The sequence below is a fragment of the Oncorhynchus kisutch genome, linkage group LG30 (genome assembly GCF_002021735.2).
Source record: "Oncorhynchus kisutch isolate 150728-3 linkage group LG30, Okis_V2, whole genome shotgun sequence".
Lineage (NCBI taxonomy): Eukaryota > Metazoa > Chordata > Actinopteri > Salmoniformes > Salmonidae > Oncorhynchus > Oncorhynchus kisutch.
In genome coordinates, this window is record NC_034203.2 from 44,381,476 (window position 1) to 44,395,103 (window position 13,628).

The 13,628-nt window shown below is 44.4% G+C and overlaps 1 protein-coding gene across 1 annotated transcript in view; it reads left to right on the top strand.

The window, feature by feature from the left end:
• Window positions 1–2,534: 2,534 nt before the first annotated feature.
• LOC109882943 (receptor-type tyrosine-protein phosphatase mu-like) overlaps window positions 2,535–13,628 on the top strand; it is a gene marked incomplete at its 5' end in the record, with an annotated part of 43,530 nt that continues 32,436 nt past the window's right edge. Inside the window, 2 exons of the mRNA XM_031810128.1 lie at window positions 2,535–2,771; window positions 11,336–11,509. Of these exons, the coding sequence (XP_031665988.1) occupies window positions 2,535–2,771; window positions 11,336–11,509 (411 nt within the window). The remainder of the gene's footprint in view (window positions 2,772–11,335; window positions 11,510–13,628) is intronic.

Consider the following 13,628-nt stretch of genomic DNA (forward strand, 5'->3'; position numbering starts at 1 on the left):
GGTGGTGGTGCTGGTGGTGGGGGGTGGTGGTAGGGGTGGTGGTGGTGACCGGCCTGTGGCTCTATTTCTCCCTACTGCTGCGGATTCCATCTTTAAGGTTAAAGTTTGGAATAGAACACTCAGGCTCACTAACGAGGTTCTAAAACACCTCCTGACTGCTCGTTAGATGACATCATCGTGTCACGTGTCGCGTCTATTAATCAGTGACCTCACTGTCGTAGGTATTGGTCCCGAAGTGACAGCGGACCGTTCATCTAAAATGTCACATCACAACTGGTTTACGTCAAGCCTTAAGCTGTGGCCGTCTACCCGGCTGGGTGTGTGGATGTGGGGGAAGGAAGGGGGGAGGAAGAGGGGGAGGGGGGTTGGTTGGCTGCGATTGGAGTGAACCTGTTATGCCCTTCTGCTCTGTTCTCCGTTACAGGGGATTGTGCTTATTTTTTTAATTAATTTATCGGTCTCAATTTAGACCCTATTATATAGGCCCTATGATATATACCCTATTATATAGGCCCTATTATATAGACCATATTTTATAGGCCCTATTATATAGACCCTATTATATTGGCCCTATTATATAGACCATATTATATAGGGGCGGCAGTGTAGCCTAGTGGCTGTGCTGTGCTGGGTCGGTGAGTGGTGGGGATTGGAGTGAACCTGTTATGCCCTTCTGCTCTGTTCTCCGTTACAGGGGATTGTGCTTATTTTTTTAATTAATTTATCGGTCTCAATTTAGACCCTATTATATAGGCCCTATGATATATACCCTATTATATAGGCCCTATTATATAGACCATATTTTATAGGCCCTATTATATAGACCCTATTATATTGGCCCTATTATATAGACCATATTATATAGGGGCGGCAGTGTAGCCTAGTGGTTAGAGCGTTGGACTAGTAACCGGAAGGGTGCAAGTTCAAACCCCCTAGTTGACAAGGTTCTGCCTCTGAACAGGCACTGTTCTTAGGCTGTCATTGAAAATAAGAATTTGTTCTTAACTGACTTGCCTAGTTAAATAAAGGTAAAACAAATAAAATAGACCCGATTATATTGGCCCTATTATATTGGCCCTATTATATTGGCCCTATTATATTGGCCCTATTATATTGGCCCTATTATATTGGCCCTATTATATTGGCCCTATTATATTGGCCCTATTATATAGACCCTATTATATAGGCCCTATTATATAGACCCTATTATATAGGCCCTATTATATAGACCCTATTATATAGACCCTATTATATAGGCCCTATTATATAGGCCCTATTATATAGACCCTATTATATAGACCCTATTAGATAGACCCTATTTTATAGGCCCTATTATATAGACCCTATTATATTGGCCCTATTTTATAGACCCTATTATATAGACCCTATTATATAGACCCTATTTTATAGGCCCTATTATATAGACCCTATTATATTGGCCCTATTATATTGACCCTATTATATAGACCCTATTATATAGACCCTATTTTATAGGCCCTATTATATAGACCCTATTATATTGGCCCTATTATATTGGCCCTATTATATTGGCCCTATTATATTGGCCCTATTATATTGGCCCTATTATATAGACCCTATTATATAGGCCCTATTATATAGACCCTATTATATAGACCCTATTATATAGGCCCTATTATATAGACCCTATTATATAGACCCTATTATATAGGCCCTATTATATAGACCCTATTATATAGACCCTATTAGATAGACCCTATTTTATAGGCCCTATTATATAGACCCTATTATATTGGCCCTATTTTATAGACCCTATTATATACCCTGCTAGGTAAAGTCCCCCCTTATCTCAGCTCGCTGGTCACCATAGCATCTCCCACCTGTAGCACACGCTCCAGCAGGTATATCTCTCTAGTCACCCCCAAAACCAATTCTTTCTTTGGCCGCCTCTCCTTCCAGTTCTCTGCTGCCAATGACTGGAACGAACTACAAAAATCTCTGAAACTGGAAACACTTATCTCCCTCACTAGCTTTAAGCACCAACACCAATTATATAGGCCCTATTATATAGACCCTATTATATAGACCCTATTATATAGACCCTATTATATAGACCCTATTATATAGACCCTATTTTATAGACCCTATTATATAGACCCTATTATATAGACCCTATTATATAGACCCTATTATATAGACCCTATTTTATAGGCCCTATTATATAGACCCTATTATATAGACCCTATTATATAGACCCTATTATATAGACCTTATTTTATAGACCCTATTATATAGACCCTATTATATAGACCCTATTATATAGACCCTATTTTATAGACCCTATTTTATAGACCCTATTATATAGACCCTATTATATAGACCCTATTTTATAGACCCTATTATATAGACCCTATTATATAGACCCTATTTTATAGACCCTATTATATAGACCCTATTATATAGGCCCTATTATATAGACCCTATTATATAGACCCTATTATATTGACCCTATTATATAGGCCCTATTAAAGTACATGTTTCATTTCCCATTCTAACTTTCTGGTAATTTCCATCTCTTTCTGTGTTCTGATTGTCTGTTGTTTGATATTGTGCCGTTGTGTCCATCTTTATGCTTTTTCCAGGAGCAATATGTCTTCATCCACGACGCCATCTTGGAGGCGTGTCTTTGTGGTGACACCACCATTCCAGCCAATCAGCTGCGCTCGGTCTACTATGAAATGAACCGATTGGACCCCCAGACCAACTCCTCCCAGATCAAAGAGGAGTTCCGGGTGAGAATGTGTTCCATTGTGATCCTTCCTCATTTAGGCCAGCCAGTCGAGTATCCTACACAGACACATTTACAGTGCATTTTTCCACATTTTCTTACTTCACAGCCTTATTCTAAAATTGATTTAAAAATAATAATAATTCTCATCAATTTACACACAGGTTGTAATACATTTTTGCTAATTTATAAGATTTTTTTTTTTTTTTTAAAGACCTTATTTACCTAAGTATTCAGACCCTTTGGTTTGTGACATGAAATTGATCTCAGGTGCATCTTGTTTCCATTGATCATCCTTGAGATTTTTCTACAACTTGACTGGAGTCCATCTGTGGTAAATTCAATTGTTTGGACACGATGTAAAAAGCCACACACCGGTCTATATAAGGTATTTTGCTTCCCTGACTTGTTGGCTGCTTTTCCTTCCCTCTGCGGTCCCACTCATCCCAAGCCATCTCAATTGGGTTGAGGTCAGGTGATTGAGGAGGCCAGGTCATCTGATGTACCACTCCATCACTCTCCTCCTTGGTCAAATAGCCCTGACACAGCCTGGAGGTGTGTTTTGGGTCATTGTCCTGTTGAAAAACAAATGATAGTCCCACTAAGCGCAAACCAGATGGGATGGCATATTGCTGCAGAATGCTGTGGTAGCCATGCTGGTTAAGTGGGTCTTGAGTTCTAATTAAATCACAGACGGTGTCACGAGCAAAGCAGTTCCACACCATCACACCTCCTCCATGCTTCACGTTGGGAACCACACTTGTGGAGGTCATCCGTTCACCTACTCTGCGTCTCACAAAGACATGGCGGTTGGAACCAAAATTCTAAAATTTGTTCTCATCAGAACAAAGGACAGATTTCGACTGGTCTAATGTCCATTGCTTGTGTTTCTTGGACCAAGCAAGTCGATTCTTCTTATTGGTGTCCTTCAGTAGTGGTTTCTTCACAGCAATTCAACCATGAAGGCCTGATTCACGCAGTCTCCTCTGAACAGTTGATGTTGAGATGTGTCTGTTACTTGAACTCTGTAAAGCATTTATTTGAGCTACAATCTGAGATGCAGGTAACTCTAATGAACTTATCCTCTGCAGCAGAGGTAACTCTGGGTCTTCCTTTCCTGTGGTGGTCCTCATGAGAGCCAGTTTCATCACAGCGCTTGATGGTTTTTGCGACTGGACTTGAAGAAACTTTCAATGTTCTAGAAATGTTCTGTATTGACTGACCTTCATGTCTTAAAGTAATGATGGTCTGTCATTTCTCTTTGCTTATTTGAGCTGTTCTTTGTTTTTTTAAAATATATTTTTAAATAATTATTTATTACAAAAACACAAGGAAGAGGTGACATTAAAGTATTAGAACACAAAGGACAAACTCTACAGCATCAAGACACTATCAAACACTACAGCATCAAGACACTATCAAACTCTACAGCATCAAGACACTATCAAACACTACAGCATCAAGACACTATCAACCACTACAGCATCAAGACACTATCAAACACTACAGCATCAAGACACTATCAAACACTACAGCATCAAGACACTATCAAACACTACAGCATCAAGACACTATCAAACACTACAGCATCAAGACACTATCAAACACTACAGCATCAAGACACTATCAAACATGTATCAGTCGTCCTGCAACAGAGCCATCCTTATGTGTGAGGGTGTCTACTACCACTATCAAACATGTATCAGTCTTCCTGCAACAGAGCCATCCTTATGTGTGAGGGTGTCTACTACCACTATCAAACATGTATCAGTCTTCCTGCAGCAGAGCCGTCCTTATGTGTGAGGGTGTGTGTGTATGATAGTGATATAAAATATATGTCATAGTTTCCCTTTTCATGATCACAATCTTGTGAAACCCGAACCCTCTAAGATCCCCCCACAGTTCCCCAATATCTGTCCCTCAACCATTCGAGAGCCCTCCCAGAGCCCCCCCCCCCTCCGGGAAAGAAAATGCAATTAATTCCCCACCCCCAAGAACCCCCCAATGCACAAACAACCAAGAGAACTAAAGAGAAAAATAGGAAACGACATAAAGAAACAAAAAATTTAACTAAATAATCAATTTAAAACAAAGGAAAAATAAAAATAAAAATAAAAATAATAATAACAATAATAATAATAATAATAATAACAATAATAATAACAATAATTATAATAATAATAATAATAATCATAATAATAAATAATAATAATAATAATAATAATAATAACAATAATAATAATAATAATAATAATAATAACAATAATAATAATAACAATAATAATAATAATAATAATAACAATAATAATAACAATAATTATAATAATAAATAATAATAATAACAATAATAATAATAATAATAACAATAATAATAACAATAATAATAATAAATAATAACAATAATAATAACAACAATAATAATAATAAATAATAATAATAATAATAACAATAATAATAATAATAACAATAATAATAATAATAATAATAATAATAACAATAATAATAACAATAATAATAATAATAAATAATAATAATAACAATAATAATAATAATAATAACAATAATAATAACAATAATAATAATAATAATTCATAATAATAATAATAATAATAATAATAATAACAATAATAATAATAATAAATAATAACAATAATAATAATAAATCCATTTGAAACAACGGATATCAAGGACAACTGAAATCATAACAGCAATGCCAACTGTATATGTTTGTGTGCATGTCTGGTACTATTACATGTATATGTGTGTTCTTGTGTGTGTTTATTTGAATGAGAGTGTGTGTATATGCATGTGTCCAAACACCTGCACGGCATCAGCCTCAGGCAAACCCGGCATTAGTTGTAAAAACACTGCCACTTAGTGTCATTCAAATGTACTTTCATTGTGTTTTATTTTGACTTTTGTTTCCGTTTATCTTGAGAGCATCATTCTCTCTCTCACACAGCAACTCCACTCCCACTTGTCTCCAATTCTACATACCAACCCTCAGCTTCCCTCAGCCCATCCCATCCCATCCCTCAGCTTGCCTCAGCCCATCCCATCTATCTCTGCTGGCCACCCTCAGTCCATCCCATCCCAACCCTCAGCTTCCCTCAGCCCATCCCATCCCAACCCTCAGCTTCCCTCAGCTCAGCTCAGCCCATCCCATCCCAACCCACAGCTTCCCTCAGCCCATCCCATCCCAACCCTCAGCTTCCCTCAGCCCATCCCATCCCAACCCTCAGCTTCCCTCAGCCCATCCCATCCCAACCCTCAGCTTCCCTCAGCCCATCCCATCCCTCAGCTTCCCTCAGCCCATCCCATCCCAACCCTCAGCTTCCCTCAGCCCATCCCATGTCAACCCTCAGCTTCCCTCAGCCCATCCCATCCCAACCCTCAGCTTCCCTCAGCCCATCCCATCCCAACCCTCAGCTTCCCTCAGCCCATCCCAGCCCTCAGCTTCCCTCAGCCCATCCCATCCCTCAGCTTCCCTCAGCCCATCCCAACCCTCAGCTTCCCTCAGCCTATCCCATGTCAACCCTCAGCTTCCCTCAGCCCATCCCATCCCAACCCTCAGCTTCCCTCAGCCCATCCCATCCCAACCCTCAGCTTCCCTCAGCCCTTCCCATCCCAACCCTCAGCTTCCCTCATCCCATCCCAACCCTCAGCTTCCCTCAGCCCATCCCAACCCTCAGCTTCCCTCAGCCCATCCCATCCCAACCCTCAGCTTCCCTCAGCCCATCCCATCTCAACCCTCAGCTTCCCTCAGCCCATCCCATCCCTCAGCTTCCCTCAGCCCATCCCATCCCAACCCTCAGCCTCCCTCAGCCTATCCCAACCCTCAGCTTCCCTCAGCCCATCCCATCCCAACCCTCAGCTTCCCTCAGCCCATCCCATCTCAACCCTCAGCTTCCCTCAGCCCATCCCATCCCTCAGCTTCCCTCAGCCCATCCCATCCCATCCCTCAGCTTCCCTCAGCCCATCCCATCCCATCCCTCAACTTCCCTCAGCCCATCCCATCCCTCAGCTTCCCTCATCCCATCCCAACCCTCAGCTTCCCTCAGCCCATCCCATCTATCTCTGCTGGACACCCACTTAGTGTTTCTACACAACATATATCTTTCAACTATGCTGTGATGTTTAACGTACAATTTCAATATATCTAATCTAACAGAATCCACAGGTTGCGTGTTGAAGATCAATACTTTTACTAAGAGTATTAGTATATTAGTAATTGACTGACGCAGTCTCTCCAGATCTCCTAACAGTACTATTTCTAGGGTCAATTTTAGATCAATGCTATGCATTTTCAGCCATTCCTGAACCTGAGACCAGAAACAGGCTACCTGAGGCCAATACCAAAATAAATGGTCTATTGATTCTTTATCCTCACAACAAAATCTGCAGAGCTTCGATGATTTTATGCCCCAAATATTCAACATTTTTTTGGTGGCAAGAATTCTATATAATAATTTTAGCTGAAAAGCACGAAGTCTTGAATCTTGCGTTGTTTTATATATCAACTCATACACCATGTACCATGGAATCGGTACATCAAAAATCTCTTCCCAACTACTTTGCAATCTGTATGGCCCAGTCGTCAACATCCTGGTCCTCAAATGAAACGGGTATACTTTCCTATTTATGCTATTTTTATTCCTCTGCCAGTTTAGATCCTTTATATTAGGCAGACAGACCAGTTCCCTGCCTCCTCCCACTGCCACCTGCCTCCTCCAGTTTAGATCCTTTATATTGGGCAGACAGGCCAGTTCCCTGCCTCCTCCCACTGCCACCCTCCTCCAGTTGTGATCCTTTATATTGGGCAGACAGGCCTGTTCCCTACCTCCTCCCACTGCCACCCTCCTCCAGTTTAGATCCTTTATATTGGGCAGACAGACCAGTTCCCTACCTCCTCCCACTGCCACCTGCCTCCTCCAGTTTAGATCCTTTATATTGGGCAGACAGGCCAGTTCCCTGCCTCCTCCCACTGCCACCTGCCTCCTCCAGTTTAGATCCTTTATATTGGGCAGACAGGCCAGTTCCCTGCCTCCTCCCGCTGCCACCTGCCTCCTCCAGTTTAGATCCTTTATATTGGGCAGACAGACCAGTTCCCTACCTCCTCCCCACTGCCACCTGCCTCCTCCAGTTTAGATCCTTTATATTGGGCAGACAGACCAGTTCCCTACCTCCTCCCACTGCCACCTGCCTCCTCCAGTTTAGATCCTTTATATTGGGCAGACAGACCAGTTCCCTACCTCCTCCTGCTGCCACCTGCCTCCTCCAGTTTAGATCCTTTATATTGGGCAGACAGACCAGTTCCCTACCTCCTCCTGCTGCCACCTGCCTCCTCCAGTTTAGATCCTTTATATTGGGCAGACAGACCAGTTCCCTACCTCCTCCCACTGCCACCTGCCTCCTCCAGTTTAGATCCTTTATATTGGGCAGACGGACTAGTTCCCTACCTCCTCCTGCTGCCACCTGCCTCCTCCAGTTTTGATCCTTTATATTGGGCAGACGGACTAGTTCCCTACCTCCTCCTGCTGCCACCTGCCTCATCCAGTTATTATCCTTTATATTGGGCAGACGGACTAGTTCCCTACCTCCTCCTGCTGCCACCTGCTTCCTCCAGTTTTGGGGCGATGCTGTTGTCAATTGGTTGTACTCTTGGATTGAGCAGACCTTCCCGTACAATTCTGATAACTCCATGAAGGACATAACTCTACCATTACAATTGATAATATCATTTAAGAACAAAATACCCTTTTCAAACATCTTTCCCATAAATACAGGTATTTTATCAACCAGCACAGTTGTGTTCAGCCATAATATGTGTTGTAATATTCATTCTATCTTTTCAGGGGGATGACATGTAAATTACAGCCAGCTCTGTAATGCTTGTTTGAAAAAGACAGATACTTTGAAAAGTATACTTTTCAATCAATCTGAAATGAGACAATCTGCACAAAGGCAAAAAGGCCATTTTTAAACAATGGATGAGCTTTTCTTATTAACCTACTTGAGGACCATTTAGGGTTGAAATAAAACTGTTGAATGAGTGAATCTTTTAGAGAGAGGTTAGTGCTTTTCTATTTAATAATCTCAACCCACCTCATATTCATTATATAGACAGGCTGGTTTTATGTTGTCAGGTTTAGCGTCCCGGATAAAGCTAAATATTTTTTTGCTCATATTATTTGAAAAACGAATCATCAGGTGTAGGCAACACCATTATTTTTATCTCTACTTTGCACATTCTTCCACTGCAAATCTACCATTCCAGTGTTTTACTTGCTATATTGTATTTACTTTACCACCATGGCCTTTACCTCCCTCATCTCAACTCATTTGATCACATCGTATATAGACTTGTTTATGCTGTATTATTGACTGTTTTACTCCATGTGTAACTCTGTTGTTGTTGTTTGTGTCGAACTGCTTTGCTTTATCTTGGCCAGGTCGCAGTTGTAAATGAGAACTTGTTCTCTACTAGCCTACCTGGTTAAATAAAGGTGTTCTCAACTAGCCTACCTGGTTAAATAAAGGTGTTCTCAACTAGCCTACCTGGTTAAATAAAGGTGTTCTCAACTAGCCTACCTGGTTAAATAAAGGTGATATATTTTTTATTTTATTTTAAGTAAGTGAGTAAACTGAGATATGACTATGGAGTTAATCAGGGCAATTTTTCCATAAATAGACAGGTATTTACCTCTCCATGGTTGCAGGATCTATCGCCCTGTAACCCACTGTATCGCCCTGTAACCCACTGTAACCCACTGTATCACCCTCTAACCCACTGTATCCCACTGTATCGCCCTGTAACCCACTGTAACCCACTGTATCACCCTCTAACCCACTGTAACCCACTGTATCGCCCTGTAACCCACTGTAACCCACTGTATCGCTCTGCAACCCACTGTAACCCACTGTAACCCACTGTATCGCTCTGTAACCCACTGTATTGCCCTGTAACCCACTGTATCACCCTCATTCCACTGTATCACCCTGTAACCCACTGTATCGCCCTGTAACCCACTGTATCGCCCTGTAACCCACTGTATCGCCCTGTAACCCACTGTATCACCCTGTAACCCACTGTAACCCACTGTAACCCACTGTATCGCCCTGTAACACACTGTAACCCACTGTAGCCCAATGTATCGCTCTGTAACCCACTGTAACCCACTGTAACCCACTGTATCGCCCTGTAACCCACTGTATCACCCTGTAACCCACTGTAACCCACTGTATCACCCTATAACCCACTGTATCACCCTCTAACCCACTGTATCACCCTCTAACCCACTGTAACCCACTGTATCACCCTCTAACCCACTGTAACCCACTGTAACCCACTGTATCACCCTCTAACCCACTGTAACCCACTGTATCACCCTCTAACCCACTGTAACCCACTGTATCACCCTGTAACCCACTGTAACCCACTGTATCACCCTCTAACCCACTGTAACCCACTGTATCGCCCTGTAACCCACTGTAACCCCATGTAACCCACTGTATCACCCTGTAACCCACTGTATCACCCTATAACCCACTGTATCACCCTCTAACCCACTGTATCACCCTCTAACCCACTGTAACCCACTGTATCACCCTCTAACCCACTGTAACCCACTGTAACCCACTGTATCACCCTCTAACCCACTGTAACCCACTGTATCACCCTCTAACCCACTGTAACCCACTGTATCACCCTCTAACCCACTGTAACCCACTGTATCACCCTGTAACCCACTGTAACCCACTGTATCACCCTCTAACCCACTGTAACCCACTGTATCGCCCTGTAACCCACTGTGACCCCATGTAACCCACTGTATCACCCTGTAACCCACTGTAACCCACTGTATCACCCTGTAACCCACTGTAACCCACTGTATCGCCCTGTATCACCCTGTAACCCACTGTATCACCCTGTAACCCACTGTAACCCACTGTATCGCCCTGTATCACCCTGTAACCCACTGTATCACCCTGTAACCCACTGTCACCCACTGTAACCCACTGTATCACCCTGTATCACCCTGTAACCCCCTGTAACCCACAGTATCACCCTGTAACCCACTGTATCACCCTGTAACCCACTGTATCGCCCTGTAACCCACTGTATCCCACTGTAACCCACTGTATCACCCTGTAACCCACTGTATCACCCTGTAACCCACTGTATCGCCCTGTAACCCACTGTAACCCACTGTATCACCCTGTAACCCACTGTATCACCCTGTAACCCACTGTATCGCCCTGTAACCCACTGTATCACCCTGTAACCCACTGTATCGCCCTGTAACCCACTGTATCGCCCCTGTAACCCACTGTATCGCCCTGTAACCCACTGTATCCCACTGTATCACCCTGTAACCCACTGTATCGCCCTGTAACCCACTGTAACCCACTGTATCGCCCTGTAACCCACTGTATCACCCTGTAACCCACTGTATCGCCCTGTAACCCACTGTAACCCACTGTAATCCACTGTAACCCACTGTATCACCCTGTAACCCACTGTATCGCTCTGTAACCCACTGTAACCTCTACTGTCTCTCTCTCCAGACTCTGAACATGGTGACTCCCACGTTGCGGGTGGAGGACTGTAGTATCGCCCTGCTCCCCAGGAACCACGAGAAGAACCGCTGTATGGATGTTCTTCCTCCTGACCGCTGTCTGCCCTTCCTCATCACCATCGACGGAGAGAGCTCCAACTACATCAACGCTGCTCTTATGGACGTATGTCACACACACACACACACACACACACACTAACACACACACACATTCCCACTAACACACACACACACACTAACACACACACTAACACACACACACTAACACACACACACACTAACACACACACACATTCCCACTAACACACACGCACACACGCACACACACACACACACATACTCACACACTAACACACACACACATTCCCACTAACACACACACGCACACAAGCACACACACACACACACACACACACACACACACACACACACACACACACACACACACACTAACACACACACACACTAACACACACACACTAACACACACACACACTAACACACACACACATTCCCACTAACACACACACGCACACACGCACACACACACACACACATACTCACACACTAACACACACACACATTCCCACTAACGCACACAAGCACAAACACACACACACACACACACACACATACACACTCATACTAACACACACTAACACACACACACACATTCCCACTAACACAGACACACATACTCACACACTAACACACACACACACATTCCCACTAACACACACACACACACACACACACACACACACATACACACTCACACACACATTCCCACTAACACACACACACTAACACACACACACACGCACACACACACACACATACACACTCACACTAACACACACTAACACACACACACATTCCCACTAACACAGACACACATACTCACAAACTAACACACACACACACATTCCCACTAACACAGACACACATACTCACAAACTAACACACACACACATTCACACTAACACAGACACTGGTATATGGTACGTCTATGGAATTCATGTATCTCTTTTTCTCCCTCCATCCCTCTCTCTCTACCCCTCCATCCCTCTCTCTCTACCCCCTCCATCCCTCTCTCCTCTACCCCTCCATCCCTCTCTCTCTCTACCCCCTCCATCCCTCTCTCTCTCTACCCCCTCCATCCCCCTCTCTCTCTCTACCCCCTCCATCCCTCTCTCTCTCTCTCTACCCCTTCCATCCCTGTCTCTCTCTCTACCCCCTCCATCCCTCTCTCTCTACCCCCTCCATCCCTCTCTCTCTACCCCCTCCATCCCTCTCTCTCTCTACCCCTCCATCCCTCTCGCTCTACCCCCTCCATCCCTCTCTCTCTCTACCCCTCCATCCCTCTCTCTCTCTACCCCTCCATCCCTCTCTCTCTCTACCCCCTCCATCCCTCTCTCTCTACCCCTCCATCCCTCTCTCTCTCTACCCCCTCCATCCCTCTCTCTTCTACCCCCTCCATCCTCTCTCTCTACCCCTCCATCCCTCTCTCTCTACCCCCTCCATCCCTCTCTCCCTACCCCCTCCATTCCTCTCTCTACCCCCTCCATCCCTCTCTCTACCCCCTCCATCCCTCTCTCTCTCTACCCCTCCATCCCTCTCTCTCTCTACCCCTCCATCCCTCTCTCTCTCTACCCCTCCATCCCTCTCTCTCTTACCCCCTCCATCCCTCTCTCTCTACCCCCTCCATCCCCTCTCTCTCTACCCCCTCCATCCCTCTCTCTCTCTCTACCCCCTCCATCCCTCTCTCTCTCTACCCCCTCCATCCCTCTCTCTCTACCCCCTCCATCCCTCTCTCTCTACTCCCTCCATCCCTCTCTCTCTACCCCCTCCATCCCTCTCTCTCTCTACCCCCTCCATCCCTCTCTGTCTACCCCCTCCATTCCTCTCTCTACCCCTCCATCCCTCTCTCTCTACCCACTACATCCATCCCTCTCTCTCTCTCTCTACCCCCTCCATCCCTCTCTCTCTACCGCCTCCATCCCTCTCTCTCTACCCCTCCATCACCCTCTCTCTACCCCCTCCATCACCCTCTCTACCCCCTCCATCCCCCTCTCTCTCTACCCCCTTCATCCCTCTCTCTACCCCCTCGAATCCCCCTCTCTCTACCCCCTCCATCCCTCTCTCCCTACCCCCTCCATTCCTCTCTCTACCCCCTCCATCCCTTTCTCTCTCTACCCCCTCCATCCCTCTCTCTCTACCCCTCCATCACCCTCTCTCTCTACCCCCTCCATCCCTCTCTCCCTACCCCCTCCATTCCTCTC